At 49.8% G+C, this 15,610-nt stretch overlaps 1 protein-coding gene across 2 annotated transcripts; it reads left to right on the forward strand.

Moving 5' to 3' along the window:
* Nucleotides 1–2,873: 2,873 nt before the first annotated feature.
* LOC128843634 (diacylglycerol O-acyltransferase 2-like) lies at nt 2,874–14,084 on the forward strand. Of its 2 annotated transcripts, none has more exons than XM_054040614.1 (8): nt 2,874–3,076; nt 5,040–5,168; nt 7,129–7,236; nt 8,775–8,845; nt 10,099–10,303; nt 11,558–11,732; nt 12,243–12,445; nt 13,674–14,084. In XM_054040614.1, exons 1-8 carry the CDS (start codon nt 3,037–3,039, stop codon nt 13,826–13,828), a joined length of 1,086 nt encoding a protein of 361 aa, XP_053896589.1. In that variant the 5' UTR covers nt 2,874–3,036; the 3' UTR covers nt 13,829–14,084. The 2 variants fall into 2 exon arrangements, with proteins under 2 accessions (XP_053896589.1, XP_053896591.1); XM_054040616.1 differs by lacking the exon at nt 2,874–3,076 and adding an exon at nt 4,241–4,326.
* The last annotated feature ends 1,526 nt before the right edge of the window (nt 14,085–15,610 follow it).

Raw genomic sequence — 15,610 nt, forward strand, 5'->3', positions numbered from 1 at the left:
TCCCCCTCTTTTAGGGTTAAATCCTCTTGTCCTAAAAGGCAATATAGATTTCCCAGCCAGGTCAGTTAGTGTAACCATAGCTCCTAGAAAGAGAGGCAAAACAATTGATCCTAGTGGCAATTTTGATGAAGCAGTCAATCCCTCTATGCTAGTGGTTTTCAACCTTTTTTCATTTGCAGGCCCCTACAAAACTTCAAATGGAGGTGTGGACCCCTTTGGAAATCTTAGACATAATCTGTGAACCCCCAGGGGTCAATGGCCCACCGGTTGAAAACCACAGCTCTATGCCTTGTCCAACAAATGACTTCAACGTGTTCCAAGACCTGAAATGTATGGTCAAGACCCTTAACGTTCCACTGGAAGTATTGAAGAGAAGTCACACAAGCCGCTAGATATTCTGCACTCTTCTATACCTGATAGATTCATCATGTCTATTAACAACGGATTGTTAGGGCCTGCAAAGGACAAGAGTGGGATCCATGTGGACAAATACTTGAAAAAGTAACTGTTCTCTCCCTTACAGCAATGGTGGTTCTTCAGCATGGGTTGTCCACATGGATTCCACAACCATTTTTGCTTCTGCTAAGGAGTGCTACACTTCTTCTATCCTGTATTGGCAAAAGAACTGAGGGGTGTTGGGCACACTTCACTCTTTATGCCTTCAGTGTGGAATAAGGCCATGTAAGGTCCAGGAGTTACACCAGTGGCTGCTGCTGGCCAAAATAACCTGATCTCGCATGTATGGGGTGCATGTGCATCAAGAGAAGGATCCATATGGACAAAACCTCTCAAAGAACCACACTTACTGTAAGGTAAGTAAGTGTTCTTTTTGACTGACTCTCAAAGCAGAACACAAAACTCTGTCCCAGTTGTTTAGGCTAGAGCCGCCTAGCATATGCAATGGAAAAACCAAGTTTAAATCTTCACAATGCATGGTGTTGACTTGGTGGAAGATGCTAATTTGTTAAATCTCATCTATAATTACCAGGATTAGATGTAATTTTGAGAAGAGGATCAAAATGCAATACCTTTTCCCAACTTCTTGAGACCCCTGCTAGGAGCCAGTCTTAGCTGGAGGTTCATCTGTATGTACAACCTAGTCCAAGGGAAGCACTGGGCTGCAATAGCTGTGAGGCTAACACCTTGTATTTAGAGGTGGAGACCAATCAGTCTGTAGTGAATATACACTAGTGACCTATAAAAATCTAGAATTCTGACAGTCCTGTGGCACCTTATAGACTAACAGATGTATTGGAGCATAAGCACGAAAGCTTATGCTCCAATACATCTGTTGGTCTATAAGGTGCCACAGGACTCTTAATCTGGATCTGTAAAAAGCAACAAACACGGCTACCCCTCTGATACTAGAAGTCTTACAGACTCGAATCCAAACCAGTCTGTAGCAAATAGAGGGTAAAAAGTAACCTAGTGCTAGCTTTCTTCAGAACTATAGATACAAATTCCAAGCAATCATTAGCAAATGTACAACATGCATACTTTCTCCTTGGTTTGTCAAGTTTCTCTCAACTACCTATCACACAACAGTCTAAAATTCCTCCTCAATTACTCTTTTTTCAGTCCTTATTAAATCCAAAGACAACTTCTGACGCAAGCTGTGGTTTTGGTGCTAGAGCTGCCTCTTTTGGCAATAGATGTTCATGTGCAAAGGCTTGTATTTTTATCAGTGCTTGGGAATGTGACACCAATATTTTCTGTTTCTATTGGTGAACATAGCTTTAGCAGCAGTAATGGTTAAAGTGGCATCCATTCTTCTGAAGTTAGAATTCACCCATTTAGAAGATATTTTCCCCTTTTTTAACAGCAAATGTGGAACTTCTCTTCTTCAGTACTGAAATTCACTCTAATTTACAAAAGCAGATTTTTTTTAGGAGGGAGGATTCTGCATACCTGCAACTTTCTCCATGCTGCTGTTGTCAGTGCTGCACCTGTGAAAACTGGGGAAAAGTGTAAGGCAGAAGAGGAAAAATAAGTATCCAGCTAGGTACTCTAATCGCCTAACCAGCAACAGCTGAACACCTAGCAGGGCACAGCCGAGAGCGAGAACATCCAGTGGCAACCTCATGCAGTGCCTGACCCAGAACGTCTTTCCCCAACTCTGTAGCACTTAACATAGTGTTGCCTGGGAACCTCTTTCAATAACTATGTACTATACCTAGGAGTCCACTCCAGCACCCAGAAGGCAGTAGAAAGATTCCTATTGATTTCAATGGGAGTAGGATCAATCCTGGGATACCACATCCCAGAATTCTGACTCTGGCTTCAGACGGTCTTCTTTCTGCTTCTGTGGTTCTGGTATGACTTCTAGTAAGCCTTGGAGGAGATGGGTGATAGGAAAAGCATTCAGAGTGTCAAGGATGCCTAGGACAAGGAATCGGATCTTCTACGTCAAGGTGTAATCTTTGCTACAGTGAGCAGGAAGGATCCTTTTCCTCTGTGAAGCCTTGACCAATTTGCCAGGTGCATTGTAGAAGGGAGTGAGGCAGTTATGCCTTCTTGAATATATTGGGTATTGGCTACTGGATTTAACGGTCTGAGCCAGTGTGGCAAATGCTACTTTCCTGTAACAAATGGTGATTTGAGTTTGACTTTTTCACGTTTTCAACTTGCCTTTAATTAGAATCCCACCACTAACGTCTGGGCAGTAGTTTGTGACATGCCCAGGAAAGTACCATTTTATGCAGGGGGGAAGACAAACTCAGGCAAGTGTCGTCTGATGAAAATATCCAGCAATGTGTACATTTGTATAAGTGGGTGAAGGGTGCGGGATCCTTTTATGGAAACAGCCACCTGGGACTTTCTGTTAACTCCTTCTCCTTAATACCACAGGGTTTTCTTCTTGCTTTTTCAAATGAAGGGCAGGGTTTGTCCACCACCCCTCCAGTGCGGGCAGTTTACCTTGGGCCTGACAGTGGAGCTTCAAAGCAGTTGGACACACCATCAGTTTCACAGGTTGAGATTTGCAAACCTGCCTTTTAACCTGTGGATCCAAAGTCTGGGAGAGAACTTGTTACCAACATGAAAACAATTATTGCAGCCTATTTCCAAAATCGTAGTGGTAAGAAAATCGCAAAGCGTATTTGAAGTTATTTATAATGCTCTAGATTTGCCAGTTTCTAGTCCATTGATTAGTATTTGTTTTGTTTTAGGCTGTTTAATAAAAGGGGAAGGCTTTTTATAAATATTGTGTAGCAGCAGCAGGGCACAAATCCCTCAAAGTACTCTGCAGGAATGAATTCTCTGAAATTGACATTGCAAAGGGGCATCAGGTAGTTCACCAAAATAGGGGGCTGCAAAGGTGGCAAATTCTCCTTGCCTGAGTGCTAATTCAGACCTGTAGTGCAAATTAAAGGAAAGCATCTAGCAGCTCTTACTCAGGAAAGATTCCCGCTGATTTTAACAGGAGTGAGAGCTGAGTAAAGTGTGTTGGATTTGGCCCTCTGTCAACTAAAGGGCAGAACTGTGGGGTATGAGATTTCTGGGAGATGGTGTGATACATTGGGGAGTCTGTCTGGCCTGCATCAGGGATGAGTGATGGATTTGGCAGAACTTGATTAAACTGCTCTGGGGAAGAAAACTAATGCATTCAAACCCAATGAGAGCTCCCATATTCATTTAATTTCCACTGCCCTGTCCATGATCTGGATTTGTCTCTGGAAGAGATGAACCCCCAGAATTGGATGGGTCTGACACAAATCTGGATTTGGTGGCTTTTCTGTGACCTCCTGTTCCTGGCTTTCCTCTGATCCAGCACAGCAATGTATGCCGGGGGCCCCTCTGTTCTAGCTATGTGGATACGTGTCTTGGGGGTTCTTAAAATTAGAGCACCTGCCAAAGTTATTTTCCCAGCCACGGAAAAGCCAGCTGTGGCTCTGCAACTCTTCTGAGTGCCCTGTGAGCCAGTTGCCTTGTGTCAGGCCTTGGTGGGACGGGCCATTTGGCACATGGAGGCTCTCGCAGCTCAGCCCAAATTCCTCACACAAACACTGAGCCCTTCCGTGGCAAGGGGGGGATGGGTGTGCACATGGAATTTGGAGTCTGACTCCAGTCCAGAGGGGAGGAGGGATAGAAAGCCCCTCACTGTGTTTGCTGTACCATCAGTGGGAGTTAATCGTTCACCAAGGTTAGCTGTCGGGAGGAGAAGTGAAGCAAGTTAGTGCTGTTGAACTCCCTCTTTCGGGAATCAAGGCTGGGGGCAGGGGCGAGGTCCCCTTATCAGTCATTGCAGGACAGGACCATGAGCCTTGCACATCCAGACTCGTTTGTCACTAGTTCAGACGCTCCTGCCTGCTGAGACGCTTTAGACGGGTGCGTACTTGCCCCCTGCTTCCCATGACTCCTAGCTCAGGCTTCCCCAGCACACATCTATAGGAAGGATGGCTACTGCCTGGCATGCAGCAGAGTGACCCCAACCTTGGGCAGAATCTGGCCTCCCTGGGAGTCTGGCCAGCTTTGAAACTTGAATGTTTTGCCGAACTCCTTCCCCATGAGGCTGAACAGGCCCAGGGAGACTCCTCCCCAGGCTCTGGAGGAGGCACCATTCCCCTCAGGATCTTGGAACGGCCTAGGATGTGCTTCATTCACCTAATAGCACACCCTCATCCCCATCCCAGCATGAGTCCCACTGGGCCTTGCCCTCTCTCCCTCTCTGCTCTGAGCTTCACATTCATCTTCTGCACCTGTTGTCAGCCTGGGCTACTGGAGACAGCCACTGAGGAGTCAGCCCTGTGTGTGTATGTGAAAGGGCTTGCAGGTGCGCATGTATGGGGAGTGGGGTGACTATATGTGTTGGTGCGTGGAGTGGTTTGTGCATGTGTGTGTCAGTGCATTTGATGGGGGGGAACTGCGTTTGTGTGCATGCATGTGAAGGTGTAGGTATGCATGGGATTGTGTGTGTTTTTGGGGGGTTGTGTGTTATGGGAAGGGAGAAGAGGCTCATCAGGTAAGTGCAGCATGGCCAGCAGCAGGCTCAGGAAGTGATAGATCACAAGTGCAAACCAAATGGTGTGTGTGCTTTGCAGGGAGCTGTGCCAGCATTCAGGCCGCCCTGCATACTCTGCTCACCGTGCCCTGGCCCTCGCAGTGGGAGTTCCGAGCATGCATCCAGCTCCTCTCAGTTCTACAGTGGGTCCTCAGCTTCTTGCTGATGGGTGAGTAGACTCAGCTGGCAGGAGGGGGCGTGCTGTTCTCCGTCTCTCTCACCAATCAGATTCTGCTGTGGGGTTGTTGAGATTCTGCATTGGGGTCCGTATTATTTGTTACTCTCTATCTCTAGCACCATGATTGTTGATTTCACAAAAATTCAGGACATTGGAAAATCCAGCACTAAGGCCTGAGGGAGCCAGAACAGCAGCCTTCCCCAGGGGAAGGAGGGGTGCAAAGTATCTCTGCTGGTCAGTGGGGGAAGGATTTTCAGATGAGACCTCAGAAAAATACCCCATGACACTTTTCATAAGAGCAGAGGTCTATGTGATCCTGAGCCTAATATCTTTCCCCTCACGGCTGTACAACGTGGTGTGCCCCCTTGGGCTGTCTGCTTCTCTCCTTGCCTTCTGGGGCTGCGTTTAGAGCTTGCTGAAGGACGAAGTGCTTTAGGATAAAGGCCCCTGTTTAGGTGGGGTTAGCAGCATTCAAATTAGGCCTGGCACCAATCCACCTTCTCAGGAGTTGTGTGACACAAAAGGCCTGCTTTTATTTTATTTTTTTTAAAGTGCTGAGCACCCAAAATGAATGTCAGTGGCCCAGAATGTTTATACTTTCTCCTGCTGTGCACCCACCTCCTCCCCGCCCTCCAGAAAAAGCTTCGTCTCTGCCCCACCCTCCCACCCCAATCCACAATCTATCTCCGTATGTGTTTGTACAGTGCTTAGCAGGACAAGGTCCTGATCCTGACTGGGGCCTCCGAGCACAACCACAGATAAAATAGCTCAGAATCCCAAGCAGGAATTCAGCGTACACACACACACTGTTCTCTGTGACAGGAGACGTCCCGTTACCTTAATTATTGTATTCTGCAGAATTCTGTTTTGGAACTGTGACTTGCAAATCAGATCAAGTTAGTGCTTGTTACAGACTAATTGATTTAAAAGGGAAGGGAGGATTAGTGGTAAATGACTTCAGCTTTTCAGGAGACTGAATTTGTAGTTGAGACACGGGACTTGTCTACACTGGCACTAATATGCACCTGAACGAGTTCTACGAATGCGGGATTAGTTTTCCACCATTAGACTCAGTGGTAGGCAGGCTGCATTTTGAGACCTCTGGTCTGCAGATGCACAGTGAGGCACAGTCCCACCACGTGTGGTTACTGCAGTCTAAGCCTCTCATGCTCTTTCCATGTGCTGGAAGTGGCTGTAGTTTGAGTACACGATATACATGGGGGGTCAGAGGGGCTCAGGTTCAGCAGTCTTTCTCATATCTGAAGCTGTTTGGCCAGTCATAGTATCCCCTTTAGAAGCGTCTCCTGCTATCCAGAGCTGATGCTCAGCTTTGGCAGCGTGTCTCTGACCTGGGGAGGCTCCCACACAGGCTGCATCTATACTAGGAAAATTGGAGCCTGTAATTCTCCATCAGAGTGGCTCCAGCATAGACCAGGCTCTTGAGGTTTTACTACTGTGGTGCCTAGACAGGCTGTACAGTTAAAGATGACAGTAGTAAAAAGGCCTGAATCTTGTCTACAACACAGCCTCTTTCCAGGGAGCACCACAGATAATTAATTAGGGCCCCAAATTTTACTAGTGCAGCAAAGCCAGGCTGGCTGTTGTTCTGCCCTTACAGATTCAGCGTGGAGGCTTAATGGGTCTGGATTGGTTGGTCAGTGCTGAAACACAGCCAGTCAGAGAACACACAGCAAATAAGCAGGCATTTTGGCCTACAGCCAAGTGCTGGGAATCAGATATTTTCTGGGGTGGGTGGGAAGATCTGCCCGGTTCTGAATTGGCCCAAAGAGGATGGGATTCACTGTGGGCACTCATCTCATCCCACATTAGAACTGGGGCATTATGGGATGCTGCTGTGAAAACTCAATCTCTAGAGAACAGGAACTGATGGGGTAGGGCATATTTCTACGCAGGGATATGTGAGCTAAACTCTTGCTTGTGATACCCTCAGGAATCGTCTTCCTGTTTCTCCTCGTCTATTTGGTCTTCACCAGTTTCTGGCCAGTTTCTGCTCTATACTTTGCCTGGGTAATCTTTGACTGGGACGCACCGGAGCAAGGTATGGGAAGGTACAGCCTAATTTACTGCGTACATGTATGCATAGCAGGACAGAGGGGAGACAGACTTGCTGGAGGATTCAGATGTCTGAGAGTATGATCTGTATATGTTGGTCTCCAGGCCCAGGTATTTGCTAAATCACACTCGCGCTAAAGGCATTTCCCCAAGAACAAGGGAAATGTGTCCAGAGACACACACAGGGAGTAAACCATAAAGTTTATGGCAGCTTTGTGCAAAGATCTTTGTTTGCTCTTTGCTGTTTTTTTTCCCCCTTCATCTTCCAATATTTGCTTGCTTATTTAATGATCTTTAGTGACTGGCCCTTCCACAACATCTGCTCAGTGTCATGCATGGTTAAAATGTGACTGACAGCACCCGGGCCAGAACTCTGTTTAATTTCATTCTGTTTCTCTGTATTGTAACACCTAGCAACATTTACAGCAGCAGCGGGGATAGTCCAGAAGCACAGACTCCTGCCAGCTGAAATTAAGGAGACTCTCCTTTATCTGTTAGCAATACAGAGCCTATGACATAGTTCTGGGCAGTTGTGATTCCTTCTAGTAGGGCACAAATATGCACAGAGAATCATTACATCAGCTGGGGCATAAGCAGCCAGAGCAGGTAAGATTCCCAGAAGAGCCAGCATTCCATTTACCTCTTCATTTCTCTGGCCTAGTGACCAAGACAAACTACAGAGGTGTAGGAGTTCCCCAAAAGAGTCAGTCTTTCCAGCAATCCCCAGTGTGGCTGTGATGGATGGTCACTGTATGAGGTCTCGTTAGGGACTACACTCTAAAGTTGCAGCAGTCTGTGGTGGTCCCTTGTCATTGCCTGCCTGAATTGGGGCACAGCTATTTTTGCAAAATATCAGAGGGGAAAGCCAGTTAGTTAGTAGTGGGAACTTCTACAAAAGAATAGGTCTGCTGTATGACACTAGAGGGCAGCAGCCCATAATATATCCAGGAGATACTGGCCCTGTGAGAGGATATTCCTAGAGCTGGCTTTTCATGGCAACTTCCAAGGTTTCAAAAGCTGTTTTGTTCCTCGCTGCAATAAAACGACCTTTTGGACAACTGATCTAAAACTGAATTGTGCCAAAATGTCTGTTTTCACATCAGAACACACGTGTCCATCCTAGTGAGTAAGGCGCTGGTCTCGGTGTGGGAGACCCAGGTTCTAATCCTTGCTCTGTGCCTGATTCAGAGCACAGTTTTTCATCCCAGATCACTCTGAATCAGGCAGAGCAGGGTCTTGAGCCTGGGTCTCCCACATCCCAGGGCAATACCCTGGCCATCAGGCTGCACAGTACACTTTCTCCTCCCTCCCCCAATCTTTCCAGTGAAAACTGCACATCTCTGCAAACTGTTACAGCACAAAAATCAGGTAGTCGCCTATGTTCTGACTAGCTCTGGTCTGCTGGGAGGCAGGGGCTAAAAGGGAGAGGAAGTGACCACACTCCCAGTGGAAATGGAGTCTGTCCTCTCAGTGTCTGTGTGAGATCCTTGCCCCCACTCCTACTCCCTCTTGTGTGGTTTGCAGGTGGGAGGAGGTCGGCGTGGGTGCGAAACTGGCCTGTCTGGAAGCATTTCCGAGATTATTTCCCTATTCAGGTAAGCCGTGCTGGGCAGGTGTGCCATGCCTTTGCTATCCATACAGTATGTGCTGAGTGCTGTACTGTAGAATTTCGACTTCCTGCAAACCTCTGGACAAGCTTCTAAGTCTCAGGCATCTCTGTTGGGCCCCTTGTCTGAATAAATCTCTCATGTCTCTCTGTATACGTCCATCCTGCAACCTGACTGGTGGCAGCTTCATGGGTGCCTAGTACATCCACCTGCCCCTGAAATTGCACATGCATTTTTCTGTAGATGCAAGGCCAGACCCTGCATGGAGCTCCCTGTAAAGCCAAGATAAATTTGTTTTAAAAATCGATGGTGGAATTAACGTGACCTGCTCCTACCACCTAGTGGACATTTGAAACAACAGCCACCTTACTCTTCACAGAATCTTTAGGATCACATCCAGTGCAGATGCTTGCCCCCAAATCAAATCTCGGCCCCCACAACATTCAGCAATTCAATAGCTGTTCAGCACAGAGATTTATTTTGGGTGAGGGAGTAACTACTGAGCACAGGTCAGCTCAGGAATGAAAGGAAAGGCTGCTATATGAAGAGAGAGTAGTAAGACTGACTTTTCAGCTTGGAAAAGAGACGATTAAGGGGGGATATGATAGAGGTCTATAAAATCATGACTGGTGTAGAGAAAGTAAATAAGGAAGTGTTATTTACTCCTTCCCATAACACAAGAACTAGGGGTCACCAAATGAAATTAATAGGCAGCAGGTTTAAAACAAACAAAAGGAAGTATTTTTTTCACACAACACACAACCTGTGGAACTCCTTGCCAGGGGATGTTGTGAAGGCCAAGACTATAACAGGGTTCAAAAAAGCACTAGATAAATTCATGGAGGATAGGTCCATCAATGGCTATTAGCCAGGATGGTCAGCGATAGTGTCCCTAGCCTCTGTTTGCCAGAAGCTGAGAATGGGTAACAGGGAATGGATCATTAGATGATTACCTGTTCTGTTCATTCCCTCTGGGGTACTTAGCATTGGCCACTGGTGGAAGACAAGATACTGGGCTAGATGGGGCTTTGGTCTGACCCAGTATGGCTGCTCTTATGTTCTTATGTGTTGATTTGTCCATCTGGGTGTGGGGTGTGCCAGGTGGGGGTTGCCATGTTGGTATTTATCCAGCACTGCCCATCTGCAGTCATGTGTAAAGACCTGTGACCCAACCAGGATCCTCCTTCCCTCTTCCCCCACCAGTCCCTGCCCTCCCCATTGATTGTGTCTTCTCCCTCTAGTTAGTGAAGACTCACAGCCTCCTCCCCGGTCACAATTATATCATTGGCGCACACCCCCATGGGATCCTCTGTGTTGGGGCCTTCTGCAACTTCATCACCGAGTCCACTGGCTTCTCTGAGAAGTTCCCCGGCATCAGACCCTTCCTGGCAACGCTGGCTGGCAACTTCCGGCTGCCTGTCTTCAGGGAGTACCTGATGAGTGGGGGTGAGCATGCTCAGGGAGTGTCCCTCGCACAGGTCCAGAGAATCACACCAGAAGTGTTGCAGATGTGGCTAATACAAGAGACCTAGGAGATCTGAAAATAGCCAGCTCCTCTTTTTTTTTTTTTTTTCTCCTTTCCATCACTGATCACCTGAGTCTCTTCCCTCTGCAGCCTCTGGCCAAAGCCCCTTTCAGATCCTCTGGATACTGAATCTACTGCTGGCGACGACATTCTGTTCTCATGTGCTTCTGTTCTTTTTTTTTTTTTTTTTTTCCCCCCCGAGTCTAAAGCAAATTTTAGTACTTGCCAAAATGTCAGCTTGACATTGCTGCCTGGGCCAGGCTCAGTGCAGTCAGTGGCTCACTGAGATTCTCCCACAATGCTCTGCTACTGCACCTCCATCCTGCCCCACACCCAGCACTACTCCAGCCTGCCCCCCTCCCACTCTGCCATTGCTCCTCTGCCTGGGTTGGGTGATGGAATTCCATGCTGCTAGAAAAGGAAAGACAGGGGAACGCCATAGAGATCAAGTATTTCATGGGCTACATAGGTCTTTCCTAGGGATTGTTCCTTGCACCATCCCTTAGGAAAGCTCAAAGACCTGAGCAACTGTTATCTTTCATGCAGCCCATACATGAAGTGTGCCCTGCTCTACGTCCTCCACTCCCCGAATGCCAATTCCCAGGCTCAGTCACAGAAAATGGCACCACAACAGCATCCCCTGGGAAACTGCATTCTGACTGGCACAGCTGGTGCCTCCCCGGGCTGCCAGCTAACATGGGCGTTCAGGAGCCAGGGTCCAGTGAGTGCCCATTTTGGCCTCAGCTCTGCTGATCCCCTTGGTCTATTGCATCCTCCAGAGCAAGAGACCCCATGGCTCCTGGGTGGACACCAGGTGTCACCCTTATTCCACGTGTTGGGCTCCTGGGCAGGGACATAGGTCTGCCTACAGCACGGGGCTCTGGGCAGGGCTCAGTGCTCCTAACTTTGTGCTGGGGGGAAGGAAAGAATAGCTCCCCTGCACCTTCTGCATGCCTGAGTGGAGGGCACCCGATCATCCACCTGCCCTCATTTGTTGGGATGTTCTCCTCAAATCCTAACTGTAGGCAGGTTTCCAAGCCCCCTAAACTCATTCAGAGATTGGGGCCAGGGGTCTGTCCCCCAAGTCAGCTGGTGAGTCAAGGGGTTCTCAGGTGGGGCAAGAGCTGGTTTCCATTGCAGTTCTCCTCATGCTCCCTTGGTGCTCTTCTCTTTAGGCCTGTGCCCTGTGACACGCCAGGCAATAGGGTACCTGCTCTCTCAGAATGGCAGTGGAAACGCTGTGGCCATCGTAATTGGAGGTGCAGCCGAGTCACTGTCTTGCCAGCCAGGAGTCACCACGTTAATCCTCAAAAACCGCAAAGGCTTTGTTCGGATGGCGCTGCAGCATGGGTGAGTATCATCAGCCAGATGTTGTCCTGAGAGGCCTCCAGTTCGTCTGGTAGCACCTCCAGGAAATTGGGCTGGGGCCAGCCACCCCCAGGACCTGCCAAGCCAGCCACTTGACCAGGAAACAGGGCCTGGCACTCTCCCCTGTTTGGGATCTCCCCAGGCAGCCCATCCCTGGACTACCTTTCAGGAGATAGGATAGTGAGTGTGCCTCAGCTGCTACTTACTGTGGCTCCCAAGGGAGGCTGGTTCAATATGATCAAGTTTGTAGCAGGGCCCCATGGTGCTGAGGTGCAGTAGCGAGCGTAGATCCTGGAACTAGGGGTCCTGGGTGTGTGGCCGCACCCCCTGGCTTGAAGTGGATTCCGTTCTATACAGGGTTTACAGTTTGGTTCAGTGGTGCTCAGCACCCCCACTAGACAAATTGTTCCGCACCCCTGGTAGCGAGTGCTACCCTGGGGGGGGGGGTGCTGACTGCAGAGGGCACTCATGCTACAATGCTTTCTCCCCCAGGGCGCACCTGGTTCCTGCCTTCTCCTTCGGTGAGAACGACCTCTTCCGGCAGGTGGTTTTTGAAGAGGGCAGCTGGTTGAGGGGCATTCAGAAGAGGTTCCAGAAGCTGGTGGGCTTTGCTCCCTGCGTCTTCTATGGACGGGGTTTAACCTCTATCCAATCCCGAGGCTTCCTGCCCTACCCGAAGCCTATCACCACTGTCAGTGAGTATCCCCTTACTCTTTTCCTATGGCTTTGGCTGCTCCAAAAGCCCCGGCACTGGTAGGTGGTGGGGTTTGGTCCTGGTTGTCTAAGCCAGCATTTTTCAAATGTGGATAGAGTGGCCACCTGCGGCCACCAGCGGCTTTTCTTGTGGCCACAGTCTCCTGGGCTGTGATTTGGGGGGAGGGCGGGGCAAGCAGCAGCCCCTCCCCCTCCCCGTTGCTCCTGGATGCACTGCCTTGGTGTTGGATACTAGAGCTGCAAGCAGGGGTTGAGCCCTGCCCCATCTGGAGACAGCTGGGGCACAATGCTGGAGGAGCAGGCAGCTGGTGAGTTCCCGGCTTTGGGATTCACCCCTGGGGTGGTGGGGCAGCAAGCTCTGGCTGTTGGTCTTCGGGCTCCAGCCCTGGGCTCCGGCTGCACAGCTGCAGATCCCAGGCTCTGGCCATGTAGCTTTGGGCTCCATCCCCCAGCCATGGCATTTTGGCTCTGGCTATGGGGCATCAGGCTCTGGCCTCCGACTAACTCCCCCGGCATCCCCCAACCCAATCACCCCTGGCTCCTGCTGGCTCCCCCGACATACTTACTCAGCCCCGGCTTAATTTGTCCCCAGGTTTGTTGGGGCTGAGTAAGTCTGCTGTGAAAAGTGATATTTGTATGTTTGTTAATATCACTTTTAAAAACAGACTTATTAGCTAGCAATAAATAAATTACAATGATTTGAACATGTATATTTATTTGTTTTTCCTGAAGGTAATTAAGTATTTTAGGAAAAAAATTGAGAGTGGCCACCAGCAAGAGTTGGTGGCCGCACTCTGAGGCCACCAAAAATTTGTCCTGAGAACCCCTGGTCTAAGCTGACGGAGGGTTCCACTTGCCATTTGAGTTTGTGGCAGGTGTGGAAGCCAAAAACTCATCATGATGTGAGGAGTGAAATCCAGCAATTGGCAGAGTGGGCCCAGGGAGCTTGTGAACGTGCAGTTGGTGGGTGCTATCCCAGGGCACACTGTGTGCTCTTCCTTCCCTCTCTGCCCCATGCCTGTGGCCAGGTGCTGTTGCTGTCTCTGTGGTACTACTGCCCGTATGTAACCGTTTACTAGGAAGAAAGTTTGGCATTAGCATTCCAAGGCCCAGTTCATTACGAGGGGCAGGGAGTCCTCCCAGCTGTACCAGCTGGTTTATTCCAGGTGCTTAGGATTCACTCTTCCACCCTCTTTCTGGCTCTGGCAGTAGGAGAACCTGTGACGGTGCCCAGGATCAAGGAGCCGAGCCACGAGACGGTGGATCTGTACCATGCTATGTACATCCGCTCCCTGCTCAAACTCTTCAATGACCACAAAGCCAAGTATGGCCTGTCGGAGGCGGACGAGCTGAGGATCTTGTGACTGAGGCCAGAGAGAAGCCAGGGGACTTTGGGCAGCCAAGCCCTAACTCTCAAGGGCTGCCTGCTCTTGGAGGTGGGAATGGCAGCTTACCTGGCAGGATGGAGGCTCTCAGGGACATACTGTTCACCCCAACTACTGCTTGTCCTCTACCCCAGTGCCTTACTCACTTGTCCCCTTGGTGCTGCCCCAGCCTCTGCTTCTGTTTGTTCCCTCCTGAAGATGAATGAAGGAAGGAGGGAGCTCCCTGCTTGTCATATCCCCGCGTTTCCTGTGTGCTTTCTGCTCACTCCCATGGGCAATGCAGTGAGTTGGCTTCCTCAACTCCCAAAGCCCTCTCAGGGAAGGGGAAGGGAGGAGCACAGGAAGGACAGGTGCTGGGGCTTGGAGGAGATGGGGAGTGTGCATGTGAGCAGAGGGACATTGGGGAACCTGTGTGGGGACATTTCTCCTCTGCCCGGACCCTGCTGTCCTGGAGTGAGATGAATAGTAGCTTTGTGCTGCTGCTAATGGAACAGAGGAATGCAACTCTGCAGGCTAAACTCTGCCCAGGGCTCCAACTCTGGCTAAGAAGGAGGGAGGGTGAGATGGATAGAATGGGGGGGGGGGAAATGGAGAGAACGCCCCTGATTGTAACAAATGTGAAAAACAGGGTTCCCAGAGGGGCCTGCAATGCCATGCAGGGTGTGTTGTGAGGGGCAGGGCCCTGAGACTGAGGGTCTCTGAGGAGCTGGCTGCTGACTCAACTCCTTGCCTAAGGAAAGCTGGGCAGCTATAACTCCTTAGGGCCTTGTGTCTGTCCCTTGTGCCCATGTAGAATGGAGCCTCCTGGGAGGGTTTGTCCTTCCATCTGTTTTGCTGGCTAAACGTGTAGCTCAGAAGCGGGCATGTCAGGCTGTTTATCCCCGAAGGGACATGTCATCCCTGCACCGGGTTGGAGAGTTCTCCCTGTGGTGGTTAGCACAGGCAGCTTTGCCTCAGCCTTAGAATTAGGGCAGGGCCATGGCTTCCCTTCCCACAGTGAGGAGGGATGGACAGTCGGGGTTCATGGGAAGCTTGGTGAGACGCTGGCCAGGACATAGCCAGGATGCACAAGATTTTCCCTTTGCATCTCCCCTTCCCAACACATCTTGTTCCCTGCCTGAGCTGTGGCCATCCCTGTGTTTTCCCCATGGCTCCCGTATGTGCCGCCTACCACTTGCTTCACTCGTGGGTCCCAGCCCCACAATTTCTTGTCCTTGTCTCTGTGAGTTGGCAGCAGGAAAGGCCAGTGCATCTGGAGCTGCATGTGGAGAGACACCAGGTCCCAGAACAGCAATAGCAGAGTCTCTGGGGAGACCGCACCTGGGAGATTGCAGTGATTTCTGGGCACCATGTGACCACAAAGAGATTGATCCTAGGAAGGGGATGAGAATAGAGCAAGAAAAACTACCAGGAGCCTGGAGGGAAAGCCTAGAGTGACAAAGTGGGGTGGGCCAAGTCTGCAAACCTGACAAGTGTGTCCTCTGAGGGAGAGCAAGAGGCTAGTTACAAGTAAAGGCAAGTGTAACTAGGAGGTTTGAAGGCAACTGATGAGAAAATACAGACTCTCAGGGATAACTTCCTGTCAGTGAGGTTACTGAGCTTGGGTGTTGTCTCTCCAGGGAAGGGGTGTGAGCCCCAGGACCTGGGGCATTTCAGGCTGGGTCTGACAAAACAGTAGGACTGGACTGTGCTGCAGGGGCCAGTCCTGCTTTGGCTTCAGGGCTGGATGGGACAATCTAATGGGGCTTGTCCACTGAGCTC

Source organism: Malaclemys terrapin, chromosome 9 (assembly GCF_027887155.1).
Source record: "Malaclemys terrapin pileata isolate rMalTer1 chromosome 9, rMalTer1.hap1, whole genome shotgun sequence".
NCBI lineage: Eukaryota > Metazoa > Chordata > Testudines > Emydidae > Malaclemys > Malaclemys terrapin.